General features: G+C 34.4%; 1 protein-coding gene across 2 annotated transcripts in view; it reads left to right on the top strand.

Moving 5' to 3' along the window:
• The window catches only part of TMEFF2 (transmembrane protein with EGF like and two follistatin like domains 2), a 235,552-nt gene that overhangs the window by 14,098 nt on the left and 205,244 nt on the right, over positions 1–16,210 (top strand). For both annotated transcript variants that reach the window (XM_019662343.1, XM_019662342.1), the window contains exon 4: positions 2,413–2,439. In XM_019662343.1, coding sequence (XP_019517888.1) covers positions 2,413–2,439 — 27 coding nt within the window. The remainder of the gene's footprint in view (positions 1–2,412; positions 2,440–16,210) is intronic.

Consider the following 16,210-nt stretch of genomic DNA (forward strand, 5'->3'; position numbering starts at 1 on the left):
TGATTTATTTTCTTAGGTGTTTTTGTCTCACTAAGGTTTTAGTAGGCTACTTATCTCTGGTTTGCCAAGATGACCCATCTTATAGTAGAGAAATCATTAAAGCTTTCCATCACTTTTTTCATAATGATGAGATGCATTTAAGTGACTTTTTTTTTCAATCTATTCCTCTTTCTTTCCTAGCCACTTAATTTGGGTCAAATCAAACACAATTGTCTTAAGAACTGCGCTGCATGATTTAAAAAAAAAAAAACATGACTGGGAAATACAAGCCAAATACTACTGTTATTTTCTTGATTTTTCCTAGCCATGTCTATTTATTCGCAAACTTATAGGTGAATAGGCAAGATGTTCACTCAAAATTTTAATTGTTACATTCTGGACACAGTGATAAGCATTTAAAATATGATATTGCACAATAAGCCTCAAAATAGCCCATGAGATAGACATTGCTGTATTCATTGAGTAGAAGACAAATAAGCTTAGGAAGGTGGGGTAACATTCATTATGTCATCCAATGAGTAATGTTTTTATGATTGGAGCTTGGCATCCTTAAGCTTTTATGCATTTTCTCTTAATATGCATATAAGTACAGAAAGCTGAACAAGACATGGATCTCGATTTAAAGAAGTTTACAGTCATAGTGGGAAAGGAAAAATATACCATACACATTCAACTAAAGCACGGGTAGAATGTATTGGTGTTATAGTAGTGTGATTTGTTATTAGCCCCTGATAGTTGTATGCAATACTGAATTAAGCTTTCCTGTTAACTCAGATAAACTCAGTTAAAATTTTAGCTGTGAAGGCATACAAAAAGGAGACTTGACAAACACTGACTATTCCACACTATCCTGTTCAAAAGTGATGGTGCCATGACTTGTGATTATCAGTTCAGTTGACAGGACTGTTCTATTATGGAGATGAATGCATCAGCCTTTCTTGACCTGTTATCATTAAATAGTCAGATCATATGATTAAAATCCTTATTTTATTTTACATTTACTAAGAAGAGTTTCCTTAAATTATAAATTGTTTTAGCAATCGGCTTGCCTTTAAGAAAAGGATATGATGGCCCAGAAACATAAGCCTTAGTCACATTAGCACTTAATTAAAGACTTGACATTCTTATTTAATACAGTGTTAAAACTTGTGAATTTAGTTAATATGAGTCTCCACCAAGGCTGATAATTCAAACTACTGTTCCTTCATGGCAGTACAAATGCCTAGCGTGATGAAAGGAAGATGATTGGAGAGTAATTCATTCTTCCATATGTGTCAGCCTTGTGTGGATTGTTATACACTGTGCCTCTTTCTAGGCAGTGCCTCTCAATAAAGTGTCATGGTGGCAAATAAGTGGCAGTAATGTTTTACTTTAGTTGGACTACAATACAAACACAAATTCATACAAGTGGCATTTGATATAGTTCTTGAACCCTGGTTGAGATTTCATTGGGAGATTAGGGCATATTAGACAGAGAAAATGAGCCAGCCTTATTTTCCAGCATTAACATCGAAATGCATAACCAAATACATTTAAAATTCGAAGGAGTGGGGAGGCAGAAGGAAGTGTTCTGCACTTCACAGGTGGAAGCAGATGGAAACTCAATTGTCTTGACTCCAACGAGAAAACTGGGTGTTCCTGGGAACTGATGTCTCAGAAATAGACAACTCTGACCAGTTGTAATTACATAGGAGGGAGGGGAAAGAAGAAATGGAGAAAGAGAAATGCAGAAAGGAGATTATTGTTGTTGTTGTTTTTTCTGCCAGCATCACCTAGGATATATCCAGTTTTAAGCACAAAGGCAAAATTAATCTCACTCTTCTACTGATTTCAAAAACAAAAGATCCTCTTGGTAACAGACTCATCCACAATTGTGGTATTTGGAAGATATATTAACAACTACTATATAAAATGATTTTTATTTTTAAACTGTTTTTCTCTTTGTGCATATGTGATTGATAAGAATAAAAGCCTTAATTATGAGTTTATTTGCCACATGTCTTAAGACTGTTTAATTTCTGAATCTCACTGATCATCATAAGCATCTCATTTTCATTTTTTTGTTGTTGTTAAAGACACCAAATGTATCCTGATTAAAATAAAAAAATATGAGAGATTTTACATAGTCATATTTTACATAGTTTAGGAATTAGTTTAAAACTAGATAATTATTTTTTCATACAGTTTTAAGTATGAAACTAATAATTTATTTTATAAGTTATGCTATAGAAATTAAATTAAATGGATGTGAATACATATTTTCAGATTAAGTATTCGTAATTTTCTCAATTATATCTCAGTTTTCTCAATATATATCTCAATGTTGAAAGTAAACATGAACTAAAAAAGTCATACATGTTTTTTGAATCTGTTTTCAAGCAAAAACAAAATATTTCTTTTTTTCCCTCCCAGATGCAGGATCTGGATCTGGAGATGGAGGTAGGAGTTGTCTTTTTATATATTTGAAGACTTACATGTGGACATTATTTATGGATGTTTACTTATGTATTTGCCATTATAGAGACCTGAGAGGAATTCACATTTGACATTTTAGGAAAGGAGAAAATAAAACAATATCATTCTTTTTATTAAGGAAATACATATACCATGCAAATTATTTGATTTATTTATTAATCATACTTAAGAACTCTGTCTCCATCGAATCTTCCTTATGTATTTACTTGTTTGTGTCTTAGTTATCTTTGAGGTAGATATGTATGTCAAAACTTCCTAACAGAAGATTCCAAGCATATTTGGCAGGACAAAAAACAAACAAACATGAGTTGATCATTTAAATATTGGGTTTTTATAATATTGTACTCAATTCCCAGGCATTAACATTAACACATACATAACTATCCTGTAAACAGTTCTTAATTATCAAATTAATAATCTGAAACTGAAGGAGCTTGGGCTCATAAACGAAAAGCAAAAAAAGGTAAACAAAATATAAGCCAATGAAAATAAGATAGTATCTTTACTTCTTTGATTAAATTAATCCTTATTTATTTTTAGTAAAATAAAATACGTATATGTTTTCCTTATTTAGCTGTGTGTTTCATGACATATATCAATAAGAGAGAGCTAGAAACTTCTAAAATTTGATCTGATGTACTCATATAAATAAAATTCAAGATTTTATTTATGGATTGAGCCTTCATTGCAAATTTCCCAAAATGTTTTTCCAAATAAAATCCAAACAAAATTCCACCTTTATGCACAAGAAAAAAAAACAAAAAACAAAAACTAGATATAATTTCAACAACAATAATAAGAGAATGAATAAAAATATAAATATTCTCAAGGCTTTGCCTAAGGTATATAAAATGATTAAATGTGTGATCCCAAGTAAATTTTAGTTTTTAAATGCAGAATTTGATTAAATAAAAGAAGTCCTTGGGTTCAGGAAAGTCAGATCTCTACTGCACACTTTATCTAGTTCTGGTAACACATTAAAAATTTATCAAGTAGCTTTATGTAATGAGAGGTTTAACTAGTACAAATAAGCAAAACCCAGAGAACACAATTAGAGCAGCACATTGGAGCACTATTTTTTTCCAGGAAGACTAAAACTGAGCAGTCAAGATTTAGCACCAGAAGAGCATTAAATGTATTTAATGTCATATGACATTGGACAGTCATTTCATGTTAGAACAATCTTTCACTACTTCTAAGAAATTAGTTTTTCTCCCCCCTATGGCTGATTAGTATAGTATTCCTAAAAAAGTTTCCCTAGTGATTTGAAAAGAAGAGCTTGGAAGAGCAAGTTAAATCGTAAAGAAGGACAAAAAGGAAGGAAAGAAGATAGTGTTTCCTGAGTAGATGTTTCACTATTGGAATGTTAAAAAATTAATCAATTTTAATATTTCTTTTAAGGGAGTGGTTTTTATGCAAAATTCTGTTTATTTTTTAGCTAGTCTTATGTGTAGATTACATAAATTTGCAGATGCTGTATTAAGCTTCAACTGTTCCACTGTTCATGCAACAAGTCTCGTTAATTTCTTAGCATCTTTAAAAACAAAACAAAATAGATTACAGAATACAGAATGTCTTTATTGCTATGTTCTGTTAGAACATCATGATATACTTTGTTCTATTTGAGTCTCCTGTCATATGTCATTTCTTTATTTTTCTTCATTTTGTAATAATAAGACATAGTTTATGTTTCAGACACTAATTTCCAACTTTCATTTATTCTTCCTTGTTGCATTTTACATTGAAATATTTGATTTATTATGCTGTCATATGATCAGAATAAGATAATTTTGTTTAGGAAACAATTTTAATCTCATGAATATGATATTTATAACTTAAACCTCATACATTAGTTGGAAACCACTTTCACTTATTTTCTTTTCTTTTTTTTTTCTTACTCTTCCTTTCAATTATAGATGCTTTACAGTAACTTGGGAAAAAATCAAGCTCTTACGAGATAATTGCTTTAGAAAAAAAACAAGCATCTACCCCATTTGTTTCTGAATTGTATTTTTTAAAAGTAGTTGTTCTGAAAGTTGTGGTAATGAGTATTTACTCCTAGTGGCATAAATTGTTTTTTAAATCAGAGACTGAACAGTTTTATTTTAACTGAATTTTTTTTAAGTCTTGTTTTTTAAGTCTTATTTGCACTGCAATGCAAATGGATTTAATTTTCTTTAATTTTTAATGTATTACAAGATGCAAAAAAGCTTGAACTTAAAAACCTAGTTTAGAATGACCTGTACAATTCCAATTCACATATCCATTGGGTTGTACATAAAATATATCTGACTCACTACCTCTGCTATACAGTGGAGGGACCTGCTTTTGTATTCTGACAGAGTTCCTATGACCAGTGTATCAGAGGAGCCAGAATCAGTTTCCTTTGAATTAACCGGAAGTGATTGAATTGCCTGTGATTGTTTGGTTAATACAACAATCCTAGCTAGTGATTGTTCTATTGGGTTATCAGAAAAATCATGACGTATTTTTCTATGTTTTTTGTTGCAAAAATGCATCATGACTTTTCCGACAACCCAATAACTGGTCTCTATATGATATATTCTCAGTAATGTGCATTTAATTAATAATTGGGGCATCTTTCCAAGCATTTTGGGTGGTTAATGGTTATTTTTCTAATTTATACGAACAAAAGTTAATATAATTCCCAAATGGAGTGCGTTGATCTGAGTAGCGACTTGAACAAATTTATTTGTAAAACATATATGTGACTATCATAAATGATATTATTAAACCTCCAAATCCGAAATCACTTTAAAATACATCAATTTTTACTGTTTTGGATTGTTCTCTATTTTTATATGAATGAATATTACATTAGCAATGAAGATTAGACCTGATTATTTAAAAAATCATTTAAGCTTAACCCATTTGCACAAAAGCATACCTGTCATTTAGTGCATTTGAGGAAACACTTTTACTGCAGTATAAAAGGGATATAAAGGTTTCATAAAATTTACATTAACTTGTTAGTATACATTTATAGGGAGTTTTAAAATCTTTAACAATGGATCTATTTATTCAGATGAAACAATTCAAAGGGCTGTCTTTACTTAGGTATGACATGTTTACTGTGACTGCAGCATGATCTACAAATGTGCATTCATTCATATAGGTACACGTTGAGTAATGAGAAACAAATACTGGATAAAAATCTTAAAGGGTTGGCTTTTCCCATTCCAGTAACTCTATCTTCGTTTAGTGCTTCAGAAAACTCATGAACATAAACAGTAATTTTGTATTATTAGTTTTGAACCTAAGACCCACTGTTTATAGAATTCTGTCTTCAAACAAAAAAGTTTAGTTGGAAAGGCATCTACACAAATAACCTTTTTGGATAGACCCAAAGTTGAAAAAAATTCAGGATAAAGTATAATTGACTATATATGCGTCTTATAGAAAGGTAATGTGTGGTAATGTGTGAACCAAATTTCAAAGAATTTCAGAAAATAGTTGAAAGAATGGAGATTCAGTGTTGTAAATACAAAAACGGGCTTGTGTAGGAGGGATAATACATCTTATCCACCCACCGACTTCCTAAGCAACAAATACTGCAGTAAGAAAAAAGTATTAAAAGAGCATCCTCTCAAAATCCAGGAGTGTGTGGGTAGTTAAAGGATAATTTTTAACCCCTGCTTTTCTCTCCAAGTCTTTCAGTCATATTATAAAGACAACTCTGAATATTTTCCTGTACTATTTTAAAAAAATATATTTCTGGATTGATTAGACCTTTGATAGATTTCTAATATCAAAAAATAAACCCAATAAAATGAAAACTATATTTCAACTATTAAAATAATTATAAATATATTATCTTGTTATAAACCTGGAGGAATCCACAATTAAATTTTAATAACATCATGGAAAGTTGTATGATAATGTCTATAGAAATAAAATGTGTCTAAGGTACATGGCATAGACACAATGGGTATATTCTTATTTCATAAAGTAAAATGAAGCACTGGGCCTATTTATACAACTCATTTTATAATTACATAGTTTTAAGAGAACTCTTTAATAGGTTAATGTCAGATATGTACAACAATAAATCAAATTAAATTTATTTTAATTATCCAGGTAGCTGTTGTTATGACTACTTTGGTATAGAAAACAAATTATATGTTTTTATTTAATATAAAAGTGCCCTGTGCAATTTATCTTTGTTTTATATTATTCAGATATCCATAATTAAGACATTTTCTTCATATACATTTTCTGTAGAACGAGGAATATTTACATTATAACAAACTGTAGACCTAAGGCTGCCATTTTTGATTATGTGGATTGCTAAAACTGGGAAACATTATTGTAAGAAGTTTGAGAATTTGAAAATCATTTTATAAAAATCCTTAATGTTTCTAATGTAGACTTGATGTTCAGGAATTTAGGTGAATTGAATAAGCCTAACTATAACCTGGATAATGTGGCAAGATTTCTGGAGCTGTAAACATGAATATGACACAGTTCTTTACACTCAAGGAGGTGACATGTAAATTGTCTTCTTAGCACACAATGGGAAAAGTTATGATTCTCATTATCAAAAGAGTAATTCTCTGCAGAAATAAAATGTTTAAGTATATTGTAAATAACAAGGAACTGAATATTCATTTCATAAAATATTCTTATAGGAGGCTCAGTGATTTTTTTCTTCCATGTTGCTGTATTCATTTATTTTCCTGACCTCAGTTTGTAGCTTCTTCACCTTACTGTCACTGTCAAGTTATAGCAAACACAATATGCCTCACCATGTATTTTCTCCACTGGGTTCCCATTTCAGCCAAAGCCTGACAGGCATTAATTGTTAGCAGCTTTAGCTGAAAAACTGACTCAGTAAACAAATTCTACCATGTACGTATGCAAGGTCTCAGATTCTTCATAGTACATACAGGTGAGAAAGCAGAAAATGTGCCCGCTTTTGTTGTTCCACACCTGAGGGCTGCTGTTCAGCCTGAAGATGAGTTCAGAACCATCTGAACCTCAACTGAAATCTTATCTCGGTTTTCCATAGCTTGGAATCCATTTTGCTTTCTCTTTACCTCAAAGAATAACAATATTGTGACAGTAATGAAATAGAGTAGAATGAATGAGGAACATGTAATGGATAATGAAATTGGAAAAACACAAAAAGAAAACAGAAGGGAAACAATGTCAGAATGATGGAAAATAAAAAGCGAAGAGAAAGGAACCATGTTATTAACATGGCTGTACTTTGTTTTCACACGTGGCTACCATCTTAAAAGTAAAAATCACTTTTTTTTTCTTTTGGTAGAACAGTAATAGTTGTCTGATATTCTAAAGATTGCTTGGGAATATGAAATGGATGTTTCAAACTTTTGTCTGAATCATCCATGTGGGTTTTTTAAACCATATCTTGGAAAAGAAATGTAATTGTGTGCCATGTGGCAGAGAAATGTCTTCGGACTGTAAGTCAGGAGATTTGTATTCTAGATTTTTAATTGCCTTGAAGGATACCTATTTGATTCTTACTCTCAATCTCCTTGGAGATTCATTTATTTTATTAGTAAAAGAGAATAATATCTACTTATAGGAAAGATGATTATAATAAACTAATGCAAAGAATGTTGAACTCCATAAAATTAAAGATGAAATTAAAAGAATTTATATTACCTTTGCTCTTCAGTCCCATTTACTCTAAGAATACAATTTCTCTGAAGAGTTTAATTAGAAGTTTGAATCTTTTAATTAGTGATTTTTACCATTCATACTTTAAAGTATTGATGCTGAGATAATAATAAGAAATCTGTGAATCCAATCACAGTTCTCAGTATTTAGAAACAGCTGGCTCTGTACCTTGGAAAGAAGTGAAATCGCCGTTGATATTAGAGGAACTGCGGTTACACAAGTAGATAAGAAATAAGGAAAAATGTTAATTTTTTCAAAACAGTAAATGTTCTTAAAACTACAATGGTAGGCATATTGCTTTCATAGAAAACCAAAAAAGAAGAAATGGAAGTGATTTACAATATGAGGAATTCAGTATACTTACAAAGAAGAATTTCCATCAGCTCTAAGCATTGCCAAGTTTTTCTAAGGGGATTTGAGCTTTTTAGAAGGAGATTCTTTTAAAATAGAAGGGATGGTTTTATTACACTTCTGCTTGAAATCCGAGCATGAATTAGATGCCCACCTCATGTATAATTGTTGTTAAAACACGCCATGGTTTATAAAAAGCACTATCATAACGTTAACTTATTTACTCACAATAACAGCCTGTGGATGTTTGGATCATGATCAGAAAGGATGAATATTTTACCCACAATTCCAACAACAGTATATATGGTAACTAAGCCAGTCCTTGAACTTCAAGAAGGAAGGAAACTATAGCCTACAAGATTACCTTACCTCTTGTAGTAACTTTTTGTAATAACTATACCAGACCCTATATTCTGTGGTTTATATAAATCATAAACCCTATCAACAAGTGTATGAGATTTCATTATTCCATCTCCTTACTCCTTTCCTACTCACACTTTTATTTCTGAAGTCATCAGTTCTATTCGAGGTAGAACTCAAACCCTATGGGTTTTTGTTGTCTGTTATCTAGGTTAATCATAATTCTCAGTTCATAGAACTTAACAATTACCACCTATCCTCTTAATTTACTCTTTCAACCCCCATCCCTAACCTCGTTCCTGTTCTTTTATAAGTATTTGCTCTAAAGTATTTAATATACTTTAAATTCTTAGGAAAAAATATGGTTATGTGTTTAGCAGTAGGAAATAGTGGTTAAAAACACAGGCTCTAGAGCTAAACTCTGTGGGTTTGATCCTGGCTCCCCCACTTACTAGCAGTACGACCATGGGCACGTTACTTAGACTCTCTGTTTTTAGTTTCTTCATCTATGATCCTGGCAGGGTTTTCCAGGTAGCAGACTTTGAGATTAGGATCTGTGCATTGCAAGTTTATTGAGTAGTGCTTTCAGAATCGGCATCTGTGCAAGGGAAGAACGTAGGGTTGGGCAGAGGGAGAAGTTGAAATGGTGCAGTTTAAAAGGGCCACAGCAATTCTGCATGGAGCTCTCAAGATGGGATGGTTCCTATGAATTACACGAATTGGGATGACAGGGCTGTGCCTTTCCACCCACCATTGATGTTGGCAACTGTAAAAAGGGAGAGTTACCTTGGGCCAGGAGGCTCTCTTCAGCTGCAGACTAGACCTGGACAAGGACTGAGCTGTGAGCTGTCTGTGTGCAACGCTCCTCGCAGCTGACAAGAGGAAAGTGTTGACATTGCCCCATGGCATCCTCTGCAGTCTATAAAATTTGAAAGAAGGAACAAAATAGACAAAATTTCTGCTCTGGTAGAGCTTATTTCTTGTACAGTAACCCAACAGTAAAGAAATAAACAAGGAGAAATATAGACTATCAGATGGTAATGAGTGCTATGTAGGATGGAAAAAGTGGGGCAAGGAAAGGTGAGGGATGGGGTTCCTAATTTGTTTGGGGTGCTCAGGAAGGCCTGGAGAAAGATAAGGAGGAAGCAAATGGGCTACCTTACAGGTAAGTGAGGGAAGGACATTGCAGAACTGCAAATGCAAAAGCTTGGAAGCAGGTGCATAACTGGGGTGTTCCACGAAGATTAGGGATGTTGGCTGGGCTAAAGTGAGTGAGAGCGCACTTGGAGATGAGGAAAAGAAGTGAGGGTAACCCTTCAGACACGCCCACGGGATTTGGCTCTTCCTGTGAGTGAACTGGGAGCCCTCGAGGGCCTGGAGCAGAGGAGCATGTTGTGATCTGACTAATGATATTACAAGATCACTCAGGCTGCTACATTGAGAATGCAGTGTTATAGTCAGGAAGAGAGTGGGGAAGACTTCTGCAATATAAAAGACAAAAAAAAGTTTCTTTTGTCTGGTGGTTGTTGATGTTAAGGTGTTTATGGGATATCCTCTAGAGCAGCGGTTCTCAACCTGTGGGTCGTGACCCCTTTGGGGGTTGACGACCCTTTCACAGGGGTCTCCGGGTACTCGTATATGGGTGTATCTGCATGTGGGCCTGGAGATGGATAGAGGAGCGGTGTCTCGGTTCCTAAGACCATCGAAAATATGTTGTTTTCCAATGGTCTTAGGCGACCCCTGTGAAAGGTTGAGAACCACTGCTCTAGAGTCTTCCTTGTCTATCTTACATATACCAACCAGCCTGCTGCCCATCCAAGGGACATTGTCTGTGTGGTTCTTTATTGAATAGATATCGTAGATTTAACTGTAGTCAATCCATTTTTTTTCTCTTAAGTAATTTTTGTATTTGAGGTTTTATTTAAGATCTCCTTCTCCTGTTCTGATAAGTAAGCAGAAAATTTCAACTTGTTTCCAGACAGTATTTAATACACAAGAATCTCTCTGGATGCTGTAGTACATGCCAAATTGTATTTAATTTGTTTCAAATTTGGTTGAAAATGTAGCATTTTTTTTACAGTACTAAATGTACAATCCATATTGTAACATATGATTTTCAGTGTGTACTTAACGAAGTGCAATTTCATTTTCTCTGGTAAATTACACACTTGTTATAGCTTTGGGATTAAAAAAATCCAGGAATAAATAGAAAACAATATGTTTAAATAATGTTAGCATCCTGGCTCAGTGAGTCAAACCAAAAGAATTATTCCAGTTTCTGTCAGTTAGTAAACTGGTTCTGAAAAATCTTTTAGTTTTGTATTCTGTGCTGCTCTCTCTCTCTCTCTCTCTCTCTCTCTCTCTCTCTCTCTCTCTCTCTCTCAGAAGAATAAAAGGGGAATGAACTGGATATTTAATAAGATTGCACTGATGCTTCCAAAAGCCTGTTCTGCAGATGGATCATTTAAACTGGATCTATTCCTAATTAAATAATATTTCTTATAAACTTAATCTTTCCCCATTTTCTCTCATTTCCCAGCTGCTTTTCTCCTTAATCCTGTAGCTTGGCTGACTGGGTGACTATTCTGTCATTACCTTCTTTTGGTGAAGGCCATAAACAGAACTATCATTATTAGTGGAATCAGTTAGAGAGAGGGCTCTTTTCTATGATAGCATCTACACAAAATAAGTGTGCTCTACACTTATCTGGTCCTGGCTAAATTAAGAAACCTTGCATGATCTTGTAAGCATTGAATTAGGGTGAGAATCATTTTTAAGATACCCTGACCGTCTTCTCTAGAGACTGTAGCACTAATAGAAAAACACGACCTTTGGCAAGTAGAATTTCTGATGCATTGATTTCAGTGATAGTGGTGGAAACTTTGTGAAAATACATGTTGAGCTGTATGGTATCATCTTTCCTGACCCCTCTGAGCTTTGTGATGCAGTCTGAGATATAATCCTTGAGGGTTAGAGAGTTTACAATGTTGAGGATTTTATTCAGTTACTCAAAAGACAACCATAATAGCAGTTTGAATGTGGTTATCTTTGAAGTAGGTGTTATTTTTAAATATAATTAAAGAGAAACACAGCTGGCAGTTTAGAGGAAAAAAACGAAATTAGTAGTAGAGTTATTACACTGCAACTGAAATAGCGGGGTGATGTTAAATGGCTGTGTTCTGGAAGCTCACACCCTCACTGCTTTGAGTTCCATGCTGTCCAACCATGGTCAGGTGTTGATTCAGGAATCTCCATTGGCCTCTCATGAAGAGAGAGCTCCTCTATGCAAGCCCTGCTTGGAAATAGAATGTGGCAGAGTTATAAAGCCAGTCCAATCCTATAAATCAGCACACTCTGTGGATTTTCTATTGTGAATAGTCCTCAGATCTCCACCTCCAGACCGTCCATCAATCCCCTATTTCAATCCCTAGTCATCTCGTAAAATGTTAGAAAAAAAAGCCTCCTAACAGGTCTCTGTGTTTCTAGCCTTGTCCTATTTTGTCCTTACTTGTACAGTCAGAATGATTTATATAATATGCTTATCTGAACTTATCATTTCCCTGCTTACAACCCAATGGCTGCCCATCATCGTTAGAATAAAAGTCAGTCTTGTTTTTGAAGCACATGACATCTGATAATAATATATAAATATGTTCACTTGTGATTTTCCTTTCTCCTGAAAGTGGTGTGCAGAGAAAAAATGTGAAGTTATTTTTGGGTTCTGGTTAGTTAGTTTGTAGGCAATTGAGGTAATTTTACCCTATGTGAATACTTTATCCCACATCCAAATTACTTATTAAAATACCAAATGACTTCCACCAGAGAATAGAATCATTTGGAAATCCATTTGATGCCTTCATTTAATTTTACATTGAACTAGTGAAAAAAGCCTGTCTTTTCTGAGTTTTCAAGGAATTACAATGATTACTCCACATAAAATGTACTTTAGCCATAAAAGAGTGTTACTTGGAAAATAAAACACTGGATGTTAGTCTCTTACGTGTGGAAAATTTCTTAATAAGTGAAATAAGAGAGTAGAACTTTGTGAGCTTCGGCTGCCAACTTATGATATACGGAATAGTTTACACGGAGGAGAAAAATGGAGCCTCTATGTGATACCATGGAGGTTCTCGAGGAAATGATAAAGCAAGTCACCTCACTGTCACCTGACTGAAAGTAAAGATGCAACCAGCAGAATTTCATAGAACTGTGCCTGTGCTTGATAAGTATTTGTGAAATTAATGGATGGATGAATGAACTGACAGGGCGTTGATTGCATTAGCAATTCATTGATGCATATGTGAACATGGAGGCCACTCTTCTACTCTCCAGTCACCACCAACTATAGCCCTTGACTCACTTAGTGAAGACATCAGAGATGCCGTAAGAGATGTCATTCCTCAGGAAATCTGCAGAGTGATTCTGTTTCTTCCACAAACTCTGAGTCACAGCTCTTACCCACATCTCCATGGTCTTCTTTCTCATTACTTCCCCCATAAATGAAACTGGAGCAATGTGGGAAATTCCATGTTCAGATATCAAAGAAGACATTTATGGGGGATAAAAAGAGTTTGGAGAAACAGGATAGGAGAGCAGCCCGGTGAGAGAGAACAGGGCTTCTCAATGCAAAATGTCAGAAGAACAAAAGAGAAAGCAGTAGTGTTCAACATTTTGTAGAAAAAGAATTTTAGTCTCCAAGTAAAAAACATAAAAGGCGGGATATTACAAAGCTTCAGGCTTGGGTAGGCTGTATTAATTTTTATCTGTTTCAACTCTTAACATGTCTTTCCATATTAACATATACAGTATTTACTCATTTAATGCATTTCCCCCCTCCAATTGTTTCTATACCCCCAACACATACTATATATGTTTTGAGAAGAAAATCCAGAAAAAAAAGTGTTTCAGATGTATATGTTCTTCCTAACTCTACCCCACTTCCATTTTTCTCAACCATCTAAAATAGCATTTAGTGGTGCCAGAGGATATTTCATTAGGAAAAACAGTGTTTCTTCTTCCCAGATAAGACAAAGTTTGAAATAAAATATTTCAGTCTTCTGAGTAGGAGATCTGACAACCTGCCTGTACCCCAGCACTTTGGAAAATGTGTTTTGTGGAACTCAAATGTCTCCAAATGCTATTATACCAGAGGATATCCAGTTAAGTGAGATTGAGAAATACTGCATATTTTGACCCCTTTTGAAGAGTCATAGACAGGGTGACCAATTTGTTCTAATTTGCCCAAGACTTTTCCAGCATTAGCACTGAAAATCCTGTGTCCCAGGACATTTTTCAGTCCTGCAAAAACTGGGATGATGGGTCACTTTAGTCACATATGAAAGTCTGAGAAGTCTTACAATAAAGAGGCATGTTCAATTTTGTTTAAATGGCACCTGACCATGAAACATTTTTCTTCAACAAAGATATTAAAATTCAAAGGACTTAGTAACCTATGGTGCCCACTTTGCGAAACTCTGCTCCAACCCATCTGTTTGTCTTCTGGCTCCTGCAGTCTTAACAGTGGTCTTCTCTCTATTGCCCTGTGTTGAAGACCTGAGGAATGGTCTACTGATTGTAACTGCTTGAGTCTCTTCCTGAACCTTAGACTAAGGATACTTAAGCCCCAAGCTGGAAATGTAGAAAATAAATCCATATAGAAATGTATTTCATCACTTTGAAATCATTCTCGTTTCTCAGTCTTTTTCACAAATATTGGGTCGTCGTTAAAGTCATGACATATTTTTCTATGTTTTTCAATGCAAAAATGTGTTATGACTTTCCCGACGACTGAATACTTAGCTGTCTTAAGGCAAATCTTTTGGGAATTTCTATAGGAAAGCAATATATTCTAAGAAAAGTCTTTAATAGACCTATATTGCAAGTTCTTTTGGCACTTGTTATCATATAATTCTGGGTAAGTCTTGAATATATGTTGGGCACTATGTGTAAGTTTAAAAAAAGTTACAAAAGAGTTTTGAGGCTGTCATTACCTGACAACATAGGCATTCATGGAACTCTCCCCTGATCCCTCTCTCTGTAGGGACAATACCTGAGGGGAGAGGAGAACAGGTCAAGAAGATAAAGATGGGTAGCATAGAACACAAACATTTTCGATGTCTGGCAAGGGAAAAAGATTCAGATTCAGAACCTCTTAGCTCTACTCAACCATTTTTTTTTTTTAGCTGAGCCATCCTGCCACCTGTTGGCAGCTCAGTGGCAGCTCAGCTTGGGCCGTGAATCAAACCAGGGACCCTGTTGCTCAGAGCTCAAACTCTTGAGCGAGCTCTTAACCAACTGAGCCACTCGGCTGGCCCTCAACCATTTTTTTAACCAACAGTTAAAGGCTTCATCTGCTGAGCACATCTTGTAGCTGCCACTGCATTGCGAACTGGGACAGGTGCCCCTTCCTGCACCTGCAAAAGATGATAGAAGGCGAAGCCCATTTTAGTGAACTCCAAAGGATTGGCTGAATGAATTTATGAAAAAGATTCTGTTACACTGAATAATGCATTTGTTTCAACAAAGACTTAAATTTTCTAAATTCGGAGATATTTTTCTAACTTTTTCTAAGTGGTTTTTAGCTCTAAATATCTGAGAATTAAAAAGTACTATTTCTGACATTTCTAGCACACAGTATTTACTGATAATGCTGAGAGAGCATTCCTTTTGACAAAGTTTCTAATTTTTTACCTCTGGGACAAGACCAAGCAAAAGAAAAATGCAATAGCTGCATAATACTCCCTGAGGTTACTGGGAATGGAAAGGAATAGATGGAAAAGTGCTTCAGAGAGTGTGTTACTTTTAGGTATGCTGCTGTCAAATCAGGGAATTATAAAAACACTGGTAAAGACACACCACTGCTAACTTACATCTATATATTTCCATGAATCACTAATTTCATACAGCTGATCTTCTCCAATAATTGATAATCTCAGTATAACACTCTGAAAACTAATTTATACTGTCTTTTATTAAGACACTTATAATGAGTACCTACTATGTGTCAGGTTTTTCATAACCATATAGTAAAACCTTGCCATAACTCTTCAAGAAAGACATATCATCTCCATTTTCCAATGAAGAAAATAAAAGACACAAAGATTAAGTTACATGTCCATGACCATGTAGTTGGTGGCACAGCCAGGATTTAAACCCAGGCCCCGAAGCTCTAAAGTTCCTCTTTTCTCCATTGTTATATGTGTTATCTGTCATATATTTTAAGGTTGGGGACTTAAAACAAAAATTATCTTTCATATTAAAATAGAGTAAACATTTACTAATTTGATAAAAGGAAGGTGTTGCTGTTAAGTAGGAATTTTGCACTAATCAGAGAAACTTTGTTTTGTGTGATGTGACTGGT

The sequence above is a fragment of the Hipposideros armiger genome, unplaced genomic scaffold, assembly GCF_001890085.2.
Source record: "Hipposideros armiger isolate ML-2016 unplaced genomic scaffold, ASM189008v1 scaffold_372, whole genome shotgun sequence".
In the NCBI taxonomy this organism is placed as follows: domain Eukaryota; kingdom Metazoa; phylum Chordata; class Mammalia; order Chiroptera; family Hipposideridae; genus Hipposideros; species Hipposideros armiger.